We start from the raw sequence: 16917 nt of genomic DNA on the forward strand, positions 1-16917 counted from the left end.
GGATCTCCCGTTGCAGAGCACAGGCACTGGATGCGCAGGCTCAGCGGCCATGGCCCATGGGCCCAGCCGCTCCGCGGCATGTGGAATCTTCCGAGACCGGGGCACGAACCCATGTCCCCTGCATTGGCAGGCGGACTCTCAACCACTGTGCCACCAGGGAAGCCCTCACCACATGTCTTTCACCACCATTTACCCATTTTCCTATCATCTGACATTTTGTTTTGTTCACAGCTTTTTGAACATTTTAGGAACATTTACATTTTGTAAACATTATTATACTGGTCTCTCAGATTCTGCCAGTTGGATTGACTAAGGCATCACCTTGAAGGCCAGGGCCATTTTAGGACTTGTTAGGCTTTGGCCTTTAGGCTTCATGGAGGCATCATCCCCTGCAGAGTCTATGAATGTTGGTGATTAGATGGGAATAAAGGAGAGGAAGCGCGAGCATGCAGGTACAATGCCTTAGTTAAGACTTCTGGATATTGCCGAAAATGTGGTTTCTTTGTGTTATTGATGGAGAATAAATATATATATACTTAATATAGGCAAGGTATATAGTTAATAAAAGTGCTATTTTATTATGGAAAAAATGGGCTTGTGCTGTCTGTACTTTGGAGGACCATTCCATTTCGCACAGAGGTAGGAAGGAGTCATTCCTTTCAGAAGGGACAACATTTCCTGAGCAAAGAGCCTGGGATCTGCTTCAGTAGGGCAAACCCTTACGGGGAGCACGGATTCTCCACTCTTGGCCCCTCTCCTCCACTAACTTATGGGCGAGTTTAGGAGAAGGAACTAGACAGATGCAGCTCAACTCAGCTGCTTTTGAAACCACACCCCTCCTCAGATGGGACTCAAACCCAGCCACACCTCGGACTAGGGCCAGAGCCACAATCCCTGACCTAGGATGGGACTTGAACCCACTGTCTTTTCACTGAAACCGCTTACCTAGCGTCAGGACTTACTGAAGCTCAGGTTCTTTTGTCTCAGCACAGAAAGAGTTCAGGGTGAGGCAGTGGCAGGCAAAGACTGAGTTTATTCGCATAGGAGGCTTGAGGGATACAAGCAGGCCGGCCAGGGAGTGCAGCCCCAAGAACAAGAGGGCTACTTTTTTTTTTTAATGTTTATTTATTTATTTGGCGGCACTGCTCGCGGTGCGGGGGATCTTCGATGCCGAGTACGGGACCTTCGTTGCGGCATGCGGGATCTTTAGTCGTGGCATGCGTGCGGGATCTAGTTCCCCCACCAGGGATCGAACCTGGGCCCCCTGCATTGGGAGCACGAGTCTTAACCACTGGACCACCAGGGAAGTCCTCAGAGGTCTACATTTTTATAGTCAAAGAAAAAATGGGAGGGGAGAAGACCACCTTCTTCCTCATTTTGTGTAGATGTCAAGGCTTACATCATTAGTTCCTCCTTTCACCCTACATGGTCTCACCGGGACTGTCATGGCGCTATTTAAATCATATGCATATCAGCAAAAGGGTGGTAACATATACTAAAATATGGTAATTTGTCTCAGGTTTTGGTATAATGTCCCCTTCCACCTAGTTTCTTTCCCCTTTCACCTGTTTACCTGTCTTGGCTACATGCAAGAATGCGGTTTTTCTCAGGGTCTGTTATCTTATAGACCTCCCAAGGCCGAATGCAGGCTTATATCTGTTTTTCTGTGGTATCAGCCTAAGTAAGTCTGTTTAGTTTCAAAATGTTCTGATTGTTGCTTAGCTGCCCGATGGTCTGGGCATTTTCTGGTTGGTGTCTAGCTTATGGTGATCTCCTGAAGTCTCTCTCTATCTGTCTTCCCCTAGTGGGATTTCTAGCTGTGTAACTATCTTATTCTATCCCTATCACTTTCTCCATTTATCTTTTGGGATCTGCCTGTTTGGCGGGGAGAGTATGTTCCAGTCTACAGTTTTCCCTGTGACAAAAGGGACTTCCCCCCAGGAAACAGGTGTGGGAAGGGAATCAAGGTTTTCCATCTGTACCAGAGGCTACGTCTAATTGGGATGGTGATGTTTTGGCACTTGACTCCAAATCTTAAGAAACAAACAAACAAATGTCCTTTAAATGGCTGTATCAGTAATAAAGGTACAAATTTTGATCTATAAAAGAAGCAGCTTCAGTTAAAATCTCAAAACGTTGTCTAGCCACAAACTTCTGAGTTGAATCATTATGCCTTAACTATATAGATAAAAATCACATTAGAAAAATAGATGCATCTTGATAAAATTGTATCATGTCAAATCCTGGTCAGAATCTAAATTGTTCTTTACCATGTTTTATTTGTAAATGTTTCGTGAAATTACAATGTGTGGATCCATAGTAATACAAAATTATGGCTAAAACTTTTTTGATGAAAATAATCTTCTCTTTCATGCTCAGCTTTGGCTGCAGAGAAAAATGGGACCCCTGTGTTCAAGTTCCCTAGATGGAGAGTCAAGGGCAAGACCATAAAGGAGGTGGCGGAGGCCTACAGATCCGTGGGTGCTGAGCTAAACGTGCTTCCCTTCTGCACGCAGTTCATCCCCATGGATGTAATTGACAGCCCTAAGCATGGTTCCATCATTTATCACCCATCTATCCTTCCCAGACACAGAGGAGCCTCTGCTATCAACTGGTGAGATTTTTTTTAAATAACCAACATGGGCCCATTCCCATTGCTTGTAATCTTTCTGTGTTTTACCTAGGTGATCAGGCAACTAGGTATGCTTGAACAATTGTGAGGTCCCGATTGACTGCTACTGTTGCACAAACTCCCCTGAGATCTAGAGGTACTGCATAAGCCAGAACAGCGTTTCCCAAGAATAATCTATGGAGTATTGGCTCTATCAGATATAACTAGGTATTGAGCAGGCAAAGGTCCTGTGGTTAGACAAGTTTGGTTTATGCTGGATTCTTTATCTCAGGACTCAGAAATTTTAATATGTGCTTTAATGTGGGCATCATAATCTCCAAGAGGGAATCTGAGTACAAAGTGTTCCCACGCTTATTTGGCCGTAGAACATTTTTTTGCATAGAATATCTCAAGTACATTTCAGGAAATGCTGAATTACCTGAAATTATCTTTCTCATGGTGTGACTTCCCCCATTCTACTTTAAGCCTCTTGAGGGGAAATAGGACTCTGGTCTAACATTTTTACCGCCATATGTCCCAGTATCAAGAACACTGCCTGGTATACTGTAGGTGCCCAGTCCTATAGGTATACTATACTGTGGGTCAAGGTGGGCCTTTCCCACCTTCTCTACCTTTTCTCCTTTACCTGCACATCTCCCAGCTGTCTCTTAGTGTCAAGTTATCAGATAGGCAGAAAATCTATACTTAGTTTAAATGTGGTAAGAAAAGCATTTCATTGTATTTTAAGACCAATTATATGAATTGATTTCTTTTTTGCTCCTGGAAATAGTACGATAGTGAATATCTTTGTACTTAAATATGTGTTTTTTTTCTCAGTTCACATTGCTTGCACATGCAGAATCACTGGGTCAAAATACATGAATATTTTCAAGGCTCTTAGATAACACAATGCCAATTAATTCCTCAATATTTCTGAAAAGAGTGGTTGATTGACTGGTTGGTTGATTGATTTAGGTCTTGCTTGATTAGTAGCTCAGAGAGGTAAAAATGATTAGATGGAGAGCATGGCTGACCTACCAGTTCATACTCTGTCTATATTAGCCTGCTCTCTGATATTCTTTTATGTATGTATTTCCATATATCTGGTTTATTGTATGTATTATGAGGTCTGCAGGGCCAGCATTTCCTCTTAGGCTAAATTTATAGAATACAAAATACAAATAGTTGAATTAATCAACCATCTTTTACTACAATTTATAGCTAATCTAGAACTAATTCTAGCTCTAAGTGATGCTTGTACCTGAATTACACAACCTAAATTAATTATCAGTTCTCCTTTTCACATTGCACTGATCATCTTCTGTTTTATCTTCCATTATCTTATTCTGCCTAATACAGGGTCAGGTACAATGTAGGAACTGGACATGAGTGGGCAAAATTACTTGATGCTGCAGTAGAAAGCCGACACCTGGGAATCAGTGAGGGGTAGTACTAGTGGTCTCTAATGGCTTTTTGAGTAGACTCTAAGTCATTAGTATGTGTTAACAAGAAAGACTACAGAGATGAGGTTGTATAAAGTAGCAGTACCATTAAGTTCTGCTTTTTTTTGAGTGTTTACATCTCCCAGCTCTGCTGTAATTTTCACAATAGTTTCATTCACTGTCTATTTTCCACTGTAAGCACCTTGTACTTTAATGTCACTAATTTATCACCTTATGATACAGTTAACCAACATTTTATGTTGAAACTCTTCTTTTCCCAGGACTCTAATCATGGGAGATAAGAAAGCTGGGTTTTCTGTTTTCTGGGCTGATGATGGTTTAGACACAGGACCCATCCTCCTCCAGAGGTCGTGTGATGTCGAACCCAATGATACAGTGGATGCACTTTATAATCGGTTTCTCTTTCCTGAAGGAATCAAGGCCATGGTCAGTATATTTATGCTATCAAGGAGAATTTAGTAACGCTTTAAAGTTTTTCTTTTATTGAGAATTTGCTCCTGTGAATTTGTACTAAAAATAAAAAGCCCCAAAATAAAATTAGATTTTATATTTACCAGTAGGATGGTATTTTGAGGGTGGAAATCTGCACTTTAGAATTTCTTAGTCCATGAATCTGACTTGTTCTTCTGAGAACAGTGATCAAGTGGATAAAGCAGTAATCAAACTCCTTCATTCGTTTTACCAAATATTTGAATCTCCAACCCTGTTTATAATGACTAATTGTAAAGAAGCGGCAGAATCTTAAGAAATTTTGATATGTAATTTGGGCTTTCTTCAAAAACATTTAAAATCAGTCTATGTAAAAGGGTGAACTTTAACACTGCTTTATTTGTTCAGATATGCTCTGGATTAAAGGCTCAAAACATGTGCACCACAAAGAAAAAATACATTAACCTGTAAAAACATTGAAAGATAATATCCATGTCATTTAATGTCTTCTGTAGTTTGATATGGTAGAAGTACAACACAGAGATGGACAGTAAGATGATATAAAGAAGCAGCCATTGATTTGGGAGAGAGGAGAGCAGTGCTTCGTATCATTTAACGATTAAGAGAGTAGTTCTCGTTTTACCACTTATTTGCTGTATAATAGGCAGGTCACTTAGCCTCTTTAGCCTTGGTTTCCTCATCTATAAAATGTGGATAATACTGCCTGACTTACAGGGTTGTTGTGAAAATTAAATGACGTTTGTGTAAAGCCTCTGGCACACTTAGGCGCTCAAAATGATCATTAAAATCAAAATAGTATTTTGTGTGTTCAGTAGCATTCGAGCAAGCCTGGATCCTGTACCTGGTGATATTATAGCCAGAAACAGGTGGAACGAATGAGCTGTAAACTTGGCCCTGTTCCCATGTGGCTCCCACCACGTGCTCTTTTGGCGGTTGGAGTACTCAGCTGTGAGTACTTAGAGAGAAAACTGAGAACTTGAGCTCACATAGGTCTCCCAGTGAAGGAGAGAGGCTCTCAACTCAAGGTAAACATAAATATGGCATGGAAGGGGATGTAGGACACATCCCAAAGGCAATCAAACTCATGGACAGTTTTAATTGTTTTTTTTTTATTCCAGGTGTCCTGGAAAGCCAGTTGAATTCCTTAAATATGACTTTCTAGAATCATCGTGATGGGCAGAAATAACCCACAATGACTTATTTTACAATGATATTCCTGAAACTTCCATTGAAACACCAAGGGGAGATTGAAATTTGCTTAAATAAAGGAGTCATTTTAAAAAGTACAGGATGGAGATTGGCAGTAGATAGACCTGGATGCAGATCCTGCTTCTACCACCTACAAGCTATCCCTGTGATCTTGAGCTAGTTGCTTTTTCTCGGGCTAGTAGCTTGAGGCTTTTTGCAGGCCTCAGTTTCCTCCTCTGGAAAACAGGACTAATAATACCCATGTTGTAGGACTGGTATGGTGCTGCAAGGGATATTTTACATAAAGTAGCCACCACACTGCCTGGCATAATTATGGATCCAAAGAAATGGTAGTTATTTTTATCAAAGTCTGACTCTCTGGACAGATTTATATGTAGTAATTCTGTTCAACAGAAACTTCAGTTAAACAGGCCATGCCATTGTTGACCACTGGGCTCTAACACAGTTAATATTTTTGGCTTTAGGTGGAAGCTGTCCAGCTCATAGCCGATGGAAAAGCTGCTCGTATGCCCCAGTCAGAAGCAGCTGCAACATATGAAGGTATCCAGAAAAAGGAAAATGCTGAGGTATTTATATCAACTCAGTAACACATCTCAGAGTTTATTGTCGTCCACCTTTAAGCAGTTCTCAGTTTACCATTTCCTACCAAAAGGTAGATCTCCAAGGGAGGCTGCTACCCCATCCCTACTCATGTCCGCCACTGATGGAGAGAAATGTTTCTATTGCCTTTGAGACTTGCAGCATTAGAAGTTCAACCTGTGCTTTGTGCATTTCTAGATCTCTTGGGATCAGTCTGCTGAAGCTTTACATAACTGGATCCGAGGTCATGATAAAGTCCCTGGAGCTTGGACAGAGATAAATGGACAGGTATGTTCCAGGAACCTTTTTTTTTGCATATAATCTTTGTAAGAGGTATTACACTTAAGTCTAGGCTTCCTCTGGTTCTTCCTTTGGTTGTGAGGAGAGTCTGTGTTCTAGGTACACGTGACCAGCTAAAAGAGCTCTAGGTACACGTGACCACCTCCCTCTTTACTCCCCATGTATTGAGCATTTGGTGTGAAGCAGACACTAGGCACAGCCTCTGCTCTCAGGGTGACTGCAGTTTTATGGAGAAGGCAGAGAAGTGAATAAACACGCACAATGAAGTAAGACAAATGATGTAACTGAGGCCCAGACTCGGGTGTCTTAGGAAAGGCTTTCTAGAAAAGCTGACTGTTTTGCTTGCACTTCGAGAAGAGGTCAACAGGTAGAGAATGAGTCAAAGAGTTAAAGACCCAGAGGTAGGAGAGCATATTACCTGGACAGGGACTCGCAGTAGAGTTCAGTGAAGCTGTAGCTCCAGGTGTGAGGATCAGGTGTGAGAGGCATGGGGAGAGATGCAGCAGGGGCAGTGGGCGGAGGGGGGGCGGGCAGGAAAGGCCTTCTAATCCCTGTGGGATCTCCACTCAACTCAGCTTCTCAGGTTTCACCTCTTGTAGGAAGTCTCCTGACCTCACACGCCCAGCCTGGCGGGATTGGGCGTCCCTTCTCTCTGTTCCCCTAACGCCCTGCCTAGCTCTGACACAGCATGTTATATACTATAAGCATCTCTTTATGTATCTATCCCTCTTACCCCCGTAGACTGTGAACCCCTCAGGGGCAAGAGCATCATGTTATTGTCTTGATACTCTCAGCACTTACACAGGGTTCTTAGTGCATATTAGGTGTCTATAAAAATATGTGGGATCAGCGAAGGACCAAGGGAAGAGGTTTAGTGCAATGCTTAAAGGGTGGGATTGGAGGGCATTATGGTAAGTGAAATAAGTCAGGCAGAGAAAGACAAATACTGTATGATATCACTTATATATGGAATCTAAAAAGTACAACAAACTAGTGAATGTAATATAAAAGAAGCAGACTCACAGATACAGAGAACAAACAAGTGGTTACCAGTGGGGAGAGGGAAAGGGCTGGGGGGCAAGATAGGAGTAGGGGATTAAGAGGTACAAACTATTATTTATAAATTAAGCTACAAGGATATATTGTACAACGCAGGGAATATAGCCAATATTTTATAAGTATAAATGGAGTATAACCTTTAAAAATTGTGAGTCACTCTATTGTACACCTGTAACTTTATATTATACATCAACTATACTTCAATAAAAAAATAAAGAAGGCTACCATGGACATCCTTGCACGTGTACCCTTGATCACATCGTTAGTACTGGGTGTATATCTTAGACTAGAGTGACATCATCATAGCATATGAATATATTTTACCACAACTGATAATACCCAGTTTTTCAAAGCAGATATACTCACACAAAAAAGTGTGGGCTCTGAAGCCAGAATGTTTCCATTAAAATTCTGGCTTTGCAACTATTTGCCGTGTAACCTTTGGCAGGTTATTTAACCATTGGGTGCAGGTTATTTCACCAATGGGTGCCTTGGTTTCCTCATTGTAGAATGAGACTAATAATAGTGCCTCCTTTATAGGTTTGGGGTTGTTGTGAAGATGAAATGAGTTAATACACGTTAATTCATCGAAGTACTTAGTCCCTGGCATAGAATGAGTATTCAATAACTATTAAATATTATAGTGCTCAATAAATGATAGCTAATGGCCATAGAATTATAATAATTATTATAACAACAAATCAATTAGTATCCAGTTCTCTTAGTTACAGTCTGGATCCAGTCCTGTTTCCATAAGCCGACACACAAAGCCCCTGTACCTCCCATCGTACATCCCACTGCAATATAATAGTTTGTTTACCGCTCTGCATCTGCCCTCCCTGATACCCCACCAACACCTCCACTTCCCCCACAAACCCTACCTTCAGGCTGCAAAGTCTGTGAGAGCTTTTATCTCATTCGCCTTTGTGTCAATGTGCATAAATGATAAATGTATACTCGTGTCACCTGGATGTGCGGCATTTCTTAAAACTCTTCAGTCACACATTCACAGACTATCTCTTGCTTTGTGTCATTTCCATAGATGCTTGATATCATTGGGGGTGGGGGGGTCCCAAATTTTGTCATAGATGAGAATTGCAACTTCAGCTTTTTTGCCAGGACTGCTGCTCGCATACACCCTTATAACCAGCCTCCACTTCCCCCTTTCACAACCTGGGTTTGATCTCTTTATTAGGTGGTCACTTTCTACGGCTCATCATTACTGAATAGCTCCATCCCTCCTGGAGAACCACTGGAAATTAAAGGTGCCAGGAAGCCTGGTCTTGTTACCAAAAGCGGCCTTGTTCTTTTTGGTAACGATGGAAAAGCAGTGAGTATTCAACATGGTTACCTCTAAAATAACTTTTTTGGTTTCCTTTGATGATAAACCCAAGCTATTGAGGGACTAGCTTTCACAGGGTAGTCTGGCTTTGCAGTGGGATGTGGGAGCTCAAGGTGTCTGTGCTCCATTTCTCTCTGGGGATGAGCTGGCTCTAGGTACCTTGATGAGAAGAAGGCGTCTCAGGACGGGCCCCGAGGACCCGCACAGCCTGGTTTGTGATACAGTAGAAAGATCTTGGAGTTTAGTCAGGAAACAGGTCGTGAATCCCTGCTCTGCCACTTACTGGTCTTGGGCAGGACGCCTCTCCCCTCGGAGGCTCAGTTTCCACATCTGTAAAACAGAGAGTGATCTTGTCTGTCTGCCTTCCCACTGGCAGAGTCTGGGAGGACCAGATGGTGTGGCCCTCTTCAGAGGCTCCCCGCTCTGCCTCACCAGGCAGGCGCCCACCCACTCTGCCTGTGCTTGGGAGCGTGGACTCTGGGCCTCTCTGGGCTCTTGGGCAGCTGCCCAGTGAAGAAAGCAAAAGGGCATTTGCAGCTCGCAGACACTTTCTGATGGCTTACAGGATAGATCAGTTACTAAGATTGTAGGCTGCAGAGTCCATCTAGTCCTGGGCTGTAACCCCAGTTCTGTTACTTACTGTGTGGCACTGGGCAAAGTACTTAATTTCATTGAGCCTCCATTTCCTCATCAGGAAAATGGGGATAATAAGGACACCTGCCTCCATCAGGATTTATGGGATTGAATAAGATACTTCAGCATATACGTACTTAGCACAGTGCATGCTGCAGAGTAAGTGTTCCAAAGATGGCAGTAGTAGTAGTAGTACTTGTACTAGTAGCAGTGGTAGTTACAGTAGGCTTTAGACCCAATGCCTATATCCGAATGTCAATTTTGGGAGGGCTTATCATCCATTTTGAGATATACCTACCCGTAGACGTAACTTCCTCCTTTCTGCTGCCATGGCTGAAATACCATTTCAGTCCTTTTACACATAACGGTGAGTGCTTTTAATCCTTTTTTTTTTTTTTTTTTGGTACGTGGGCCTCTCACTGCTGTGGCCTCTCCCATTGCGGAGCACAGGCTCAGGGGCCATGGCTCACGGGCCCAGCCGCTCCACGGCATGTGGGATCCTCCCAGACCGGGGCACGAACCCGTGTCCCCTGCATCAGCAGGCGGACTCTCAAGCACTGCGCCACCAGGGAAGCCCTAATCCATATTTTTATATTTGTCAAATAAGCTGCTTCTTATACCCATATGACTCCTCCCACCAGTCTCACTTCTGAATTGTCCTAATCCTCAATTCTTCTGCTTGTTTTGTTGTTATTTTATAGCTGATGGTGAGAAATCTGCAGTTTGAAGATGGAAAAATGATTCCTGCCTCTCAGTACTTTTCAGCGGGTGAGACATCAGTGGTGGAACTTACAGCCGAAGAGGTGAAGGTGGCAGAGACCATCAAGGTGAACACGGGAAGTTCTTAATGTTACTCTTATCTTGGAAAGCGAAACCATTTTTGTTAACTGGTACCATTAATCCTCAAAGTAGTTGGGATGGAACTTTTATTTCCTCTTTTTCGTATTAGCTGCAAAAGGAAATCAGTGCCAAAATGTATACGCACATAAATAATCCAAGGCAGTTCTAGGTTGGCCTGGGGGTTAGGGGTGAAGCTGGAACATGAAGGTTAGGGGTGGAGTCAAGCAGGAACCGAGGCTGGGCTATCTTCAAGGTCCTGCTGGGGGTCATCTCCATCCCAGACAGCCAAGAAGAGCACAAGAACACAGAGAACTGTGTGAAGGAGGTTTTTCATGGGACAAGTCTGGGAGTACAGGTCACTTATATTCATATTCACCGGCTAGAAGTCAGTCACACGGCCGCCTCTAACTTAAGGAGATGCTGAGAATTGTAATCAATCCAGGAAAAGAAGTAGGTTTGGTGAGAAGCTAACTAGTCTCTGCCACAGCGTTCTACATTTCAGCTCCCTCATAAAAGTTTCCCGTGTGCAGGTCATCTGGGCTGGGATTTTAAGCAACGTCCCTGTTATTGAAGATTCAACAGACTTCTTTAAATCTGGAGCAAGCTCAATGGATGTTGTCAGGTAAAACCACCACCTTACTGACTCATACCCCTCCACCAGGGATTTTGACTTTGACTTTGAAAATCAAATCGAAATCCTTTGTACTGGTTGTTATCACTCTATTGTACCCATCTACTGTATTTCTCTTTTCTTCATCTTTTTTGGTTTGTTTGTTTCCATGGTCAAATACATGTATTTGTTCCCTTCTCTTCGTTGCTAACCAGGAGTTATTTTCATATTTACTGTACACCTAGAAAACAACCCTTCTAATTATTTGTTTCATTTAAAAATCTGTCTTCATATTTCTTAGTTGATTCTCCTCCAGTTAGAATTGGGAAGTTCTGAGTGAGAATGTTAAAAGGGACTTCTCTATATAGTCTCACCTAAAAGGATACCTTACACTGATTATGCTTACCCCTAATCTTTTTCTCCTATCTCTCTAAGTTACCTGATATGATATATCTAGAATGAGGATTGCCAGACTTCTTGCAAGAGTAAGGGTAATCACTCGACAGTCAGAATTTCTCTACAGAGGTTTCAAACAAGTAGAAAGGGCTAGAGGACTAGAAAGCCACCCTCTGTGGCATGAAGAGCAGACCAGGATCCTAACAGTGACGAGTCTTGCAGAGGTGCTTTTTCTTTGAGGGCCACACTATGGCCATTTACTAAATAAACAAGGTAAACTCCTCTTGACAATCCTTCATGTCGGCAAAGCAAGTGTTCTTGATGAACATTCTGTCTATTTATTTATTTATTCATTCATGTATTTAACACAATTTATTGAACATTTATGACATCAGGAACAGTTTTTTGCACTGGGGATACAGTCATGAACAAGACAAAGTCCCTTCATTCGTGGATCTTTTTTATTCCAATCATCAAAAACAATCCTCTCAAGAGCAAATATCATTACCAGAAGTTAAAAGTTTTGGTTCCTCAAGTTACAGATTTCTCAGCTACGGTTCATGAGTTCCCAGAACCTTCTCATTTGCTCAGCTAAAGATTTCAACATTGTACTTTTAACACTAGTTTTTTGCTAACAAGATACTGTTGCAGGAGTTACCCATTTCCTGTTTGAGTGTCTGACTTACCATAATCATCTGATATTATTAGCTTGGACTACCAAGGCACCTCATCTCTCTTAGGGAATACATGGCTGAGCAACCCCTGTGGTGAGCTTTCTAGTACACCTCTGTCTGGTACACCTTTGCTACTCAAGAAATGTCAAATTAGAGCTATGATTTGAAAACTTAACAGTGAAAAATCAAAGGGTTGAAAAGGACTTTACAAATTATATTAACCTTCCCGATGGTTCTATTTCGTACCTATCTTAGCCATGTAATACAAACAAATGTTTGTTTTATTGTTTCACAGGATCTAGAGAAAGTATTCTACGGTATGACTTTGGTTTCTTATAATCGTCACAGTTCAGAAGTTTTCCTTATTTCTTATTCCTTGAGTATTTTGAAAGGAAAGAAACTGATTTTATGTGCCCTTTATCATCTTGCTTGCAAGTAATTAAAATGTCTTTGCCTTGATTTCTGGTATTTCTAGTCATGTATTAAAAAAATTGCTGGGACTTCCCTGGCAGTCCAGTGGTTAAGACTCCGCACTTCCAATGCAGGGGTTGCAGGTTCGATCCCTGGTCGGGGAACTAAGATCCCACGTGCCATGCGATACAGCCAAAAATAAATAAAATTTTTAAAACATAAATAAAAAGTTTAATAATTGCCACTGTCCTTCAAGACCGCTTTAAAATTTTTTTTCTCCCAATCTTATCAATTTCTCTGATTATTATCATAGAAGATCTCATGGGATATAAATAGGCATGTGACATACGTCCTACTTCAAAGCACATTAAATGTAATCACAGTCCCTCTAAACTCTTTTAAAAATGTAAGTAACATGAGCTGGTTCTTCCTTTCAGGCTGGTTGAAGAGATAAGACAGAAATGTGGAGGACTTCAGTTACAGAATGAGGATGTTTATATGGCCACCAAGTTTGAAGACTTCATCCAAAAAGTCGTGAGGAAACTGAGAGGAGACGATCAAGAAGCGGAGCTAGTGGTGGATTATGTAAGCCTGTCCATGGTGTCGAAAACCTAAATCGTTAAGACCTTCGTACTATAAAAGAATGCTGTACCTTTCATCCATTTGTTTTTACATTTACAACCTTTTTAAAATGACAGTTTTATTGAGATTATAATTCAGATACCATACATTTCACCCTTTTAAAATGTATAATTCGGGCTTCACTGGTGGCACAGTGGTTGAGTGTCCGCCTGCCAATGCAGGGGACACGGGTTCATGCCCTGGTCCGGGAGGATCCCACGTGCCGCGGAGCGGCTGGGCCCGTGAGCCATGGCCGCTGAGCCTGCGCGTCCGGAGCCTGTGCTCCGCAACGGGAGGGGCCACAGCAGTGAGAGGCCCGCGTACCGCAAAATAAATAAATAAACAAAATAAATAAAATAAAATGTATAATTCATTGTTTTTTAGTATTTCACCGAGTTGTACAACCATCACCACTATCTGGTTATGGAACATTTGTATCACCTCCTAAAAAGAAACCCTGTATCCCTTGGCAGTCATTCTCTGCTCTCCTCTCTAATTTACTTTCTGTTTCTATGGATTTGCCTATTCTAGACATTTCATATAGATGGAATTAGGTAATAAGTGGCCTTTTGCAGCTGCCTTCTTTCACTTAGCATAATGTGCTCAAGGTTCAACCATATTGTAGAGTAGATTATCACTTCATTCCTTTTTCCTAGCCAAGTAATAGTCCATTGTGTGGATAAACTACATTTTGTTTATCCTTTCCTCAGTTGATGTACATTTGGACTGTTTCTACTTTGGGGCTATTATAAATAATGCTGTTATGAAAATTCATGTATAAGTCTTTGTGTGAACATATGTTCTCAGTTCTCTTGGGTAAATATCTAGAAGTGGAATTGATGAGTCATATAGTAACTCTATGTTTAACTTTTTGAGGAACTGCCCATCTGCTTTCCAAAGTGACTACACCATTTTACAATGCCAGTAGCAATGTAGGAAGCTTCTAATTTCTTCATGTCCTCACCAACATATGCTATTGTCTGTCTTTTCTCTTTCAGCTGTTCTAGCAGGTGTGAAGTGACATCTTGTTCTGGTTTTGATTTACATTTCCCTAATGACTAATGATAAACATCTTTTCATGTGCTTATTGGCCACTTGTATGTCTTCTTTGGAGAAATACCTATTCAAATATTTCACCTGTTTGGGGTTTTTTTTTTGTCATTGTTGTTGTTTCTTTTGTTTTGGTTTGGTTTGGTTTTTTTGGCCTCACCAAACAGCTTGTAAGATCTTAGTTCCCTGACCAGGGATGGAACCCAGGCCGCTGGAAGTGAGGACACCCAGTCCTAACCACTGGACCACCAGGGAATTCCCTCAAATCCTTTGCTTCGTTTTTAACTGGGATATTTGTCTTTTTAATTTTTGAGTTGTAGGAGACCTTAGTATATTTTGGATACTAGACCCTAATCAGATTTATTATTTGTAAATATTTTGTCCCTTTCTATGGGTTTTCTTTTCACTTTTTTGTTAGTGTCCTTTAACACACAAAAGTTTTAAAATTTGATTAAGTCCAATTAATCTGTTTGTTCTTTTGCCACTTGGGCTTCTATATGTCTTGTTTTATGCCTTTTTTGCTCCTCTACTCCTTTACTGCCCTCTTTTTTGTTAAATGGATATTGTCTAGTATGCCAGTTTAATCTCTTTTGCTATATATTTTTATTTCCTTAATGGTTGCCTTGAGGATTTCAAGAGACGTTTTTCATAAAACATTCTAGCTCAGATTAATACCAACTTAATACCAATAGTGTAGAAAAAATTTGCTACAGTATAGCTCTGCTCCCTACCCCCTTATTTGTGCTATTACTGTCATACAAATACATCTTTATACATTATAAACCCACCAACATAGTTTTATAATTATTGCTTTATGCAGTTGTCTTTCAAATCAGATAGAAGAAGAAAAGGGTTTAAAAACAAAAATACATTTATACTGACTTATATTTACCTTTGTCAGTGTTCTTTATTTCTCCATGTAGATTTAAATTACTGTCTAGTGTCCTTCCATTTCTGCCAGAAGGACACTTTTTAGTACTTTTTGAAAGGCAGTGTGCTAGCAATGTTCGTGTGCTAGCAATGTGCTAGTTTCATTCATTTGGGAATGACTTAATTTCTCCTTTGTTCTTGGAGGGTGTTTTTGCTGCATGTGGAATTTTCGGTTGACAGTCTCTTTCAGCACTATGAATATATCATCCTATTGCTTTCTGGCCTCCGTGGTTTCTGAGGATAAGTCATCTGTTAATTTTATTGAGGATCCCTTTTATGTGATGAGTTGCTCCTCCCTTGCGGCTTTCAAGATTCCCTCTTTGTCTTTGGCTCTTGACCATTTTTATATGATGTGTTTAAGATGGATCTCTGAGATTTTTCTACTTGGAGTTTATTGAGCTTCTCGGACGTGCAGACTAATGTTTTTCATCAAATTTGGGACATTTTCAGCCATTATTTCTTCAAATATTCTTTCTGCCCCTCTCCCCTTCTCCACTCATTCCTGGGACTCTCATTATGCACGTGTTGGTACATTTGATGGTGTTCTGCAGGCTTCTAAGGCTCTATTCATTTTCTAAAACTATTTATTCATTTTTAAAATTTATTTTGGCTGTGCTGGGTCTTCGTTGCAGCACGTGGGATCTTTAGTTGTGGCATGCAGACTCTTAGTTGTGGCATGCGAACTCTTAGTTGCAGCATGCATGTGGGATCTAGCTCCCCAACCAGGGATTGAACCCGGGCCCCGTCCATTGGCAGTGCAGCATCTTACCCACTGGACCACCAGGGAAGTCCCTCTATTCATTTTTTAAATTCTTTTTCCTTCCTATTTTCAGACTGGATATCTCTATTGACCCATTGTCTGGCTTGCTAATTCTTTCTTCTGCCTGCTTGAATCTACTGTTGAACCTCTCCAGTGACTTGTAAAATTTCAGTTATTGCACATTGCTTTTTTTATGGCTGAGTAGTATTCCATTGTTTATATGTATATGTATATGTATATGTGCTACATCTTCTTTATCCATTCATCTGTTGATGGACATTTAGGTTGTTTCCATGTCTTGGCTATGTAAATAGTGCTGCTATGAACATTGGGGTGCGTGTATCTTCTCAAATTTAGAGTTTTGTCTGGATATATGCCTAGGAGTGGGATTGCTGGATCATATGGCAACTCTATTTTTAGTTTTTTAAGGAACCTCCATACCGTTTTCCATAGTGGCTGCACCAATATAATTCCCACCAACAGTGTAGGAGGGTTCCCTTTTCTCCACATCCTCTCCAGCATTTGTTATTTGTAGACTGTTTAATGATGGCCCTTCTGACCCGTGTGAGGTGGTACCTGATTGTAGTTTTTTTTTTTTTTTTTTTTTTTTATTGTAGTTTTGATTTGTATTTCTCTAATACTTACTGATGATGAGCAGCAAGCTACCCTCTTGCTATTTTTTGTTTCTTTTCTAGGCATCATCAATTTCTCTATGTAAAATAATTTCTGAAATCATTAAATTTCCTTTTTAATGCCTTCATTGATGTGTGACCTTATGCCAATAATGCTCTTTCACGTGTATATTTTTAATTATGTCTCTTAATAACTGTATGAAGCAGGTGTATTATCCCCATTTTATTGTTGGAAAAACTGAGATTTATAGAGGTCAATGGACTAATCTAAATTCACTTGCCAGCTAATAGTAGAGAGTACAATTTAAGCAACACATATGTAAGAGAGGGAAAGTGAAAACGGGGAA

At 40.9% G+C, this 16917-nt stretch overlaps 1 protein-coding gene and 1 non-coding gene across 8 annotated transcripts in view; one reads left to right on the forward strand and one right to left on the reverse strand.

Annotated features, from left to right (window-relative positions):
* ALDH1L2 (aldehyde dehydrogenase 1 family member L2) overlaps positions 1-16917 on the forward strand; it is a 55917-nt gene that overhangs the window by 11267 nt on the left and 27733 nt on the right. For 2 of the 7 annotated variants that reach the window (XM_024732095.1, XM_024732096.1), the window contains exons 3-10: positions 2380-2614; positions 4335-4500; positions 6198-6299; positions 6511-6600; positions 8867-9001; positions 10348-10473; positions 11017-11108; positions 13015-13162. In XM_024732095.1, coding sequence (XP_024587863.1) covers positions 2380-2614; positions 4335-4500; positions 6198-6299; positions 6511-6600; positions 8867-9001; positions 10348-10473; positions 11017-11108; positions 13015-13162 — 1094 coding nt within the window. Of the gene's footprint in view, positions 1-2379; positions 2615-4334; positions 6063-6197; positions 6300-6510; positions 6601-8866; positions 9002-10347; positions 10474-11016; positions 11109-13014; positions 13163-16917 lie in introns of those variants that run through there. The other 5 variants (XM_024732098.1, XM_024732099.1, XM_024732100.1 and 2 more) reach the window with 5 other exon arrangements.
* Positions 1235-1306, reverse strand: TRNAW-CCA (transfer RNA tryptophan (anticodon CCA)). The gene has a single exon. It is a non-coding gene; the product is annotated as a tRNA-Trp (tRNA).

The sequence above is a fragment of the Neophocaena asiaeorientalis genome, unplaced genomic scaffold, assembly GCF_003031525.2.
Source record: "Neophocaena asiaeorientalis asiaeorientalis breed wild unplaced genomic scaffold, Neophocaena_asiaeorientalis_V1.1 scaffold418, whole genome shotgun sequence".
In the NCBI taxonomy this organism is placed as follows: domain Eukaryota; kingdom Metazoa; phylum Chordata; class Mammalia; order Artiodactyla; family Phocoenidae; genus Neophocaena; species Neophocaena asiaeorientalis.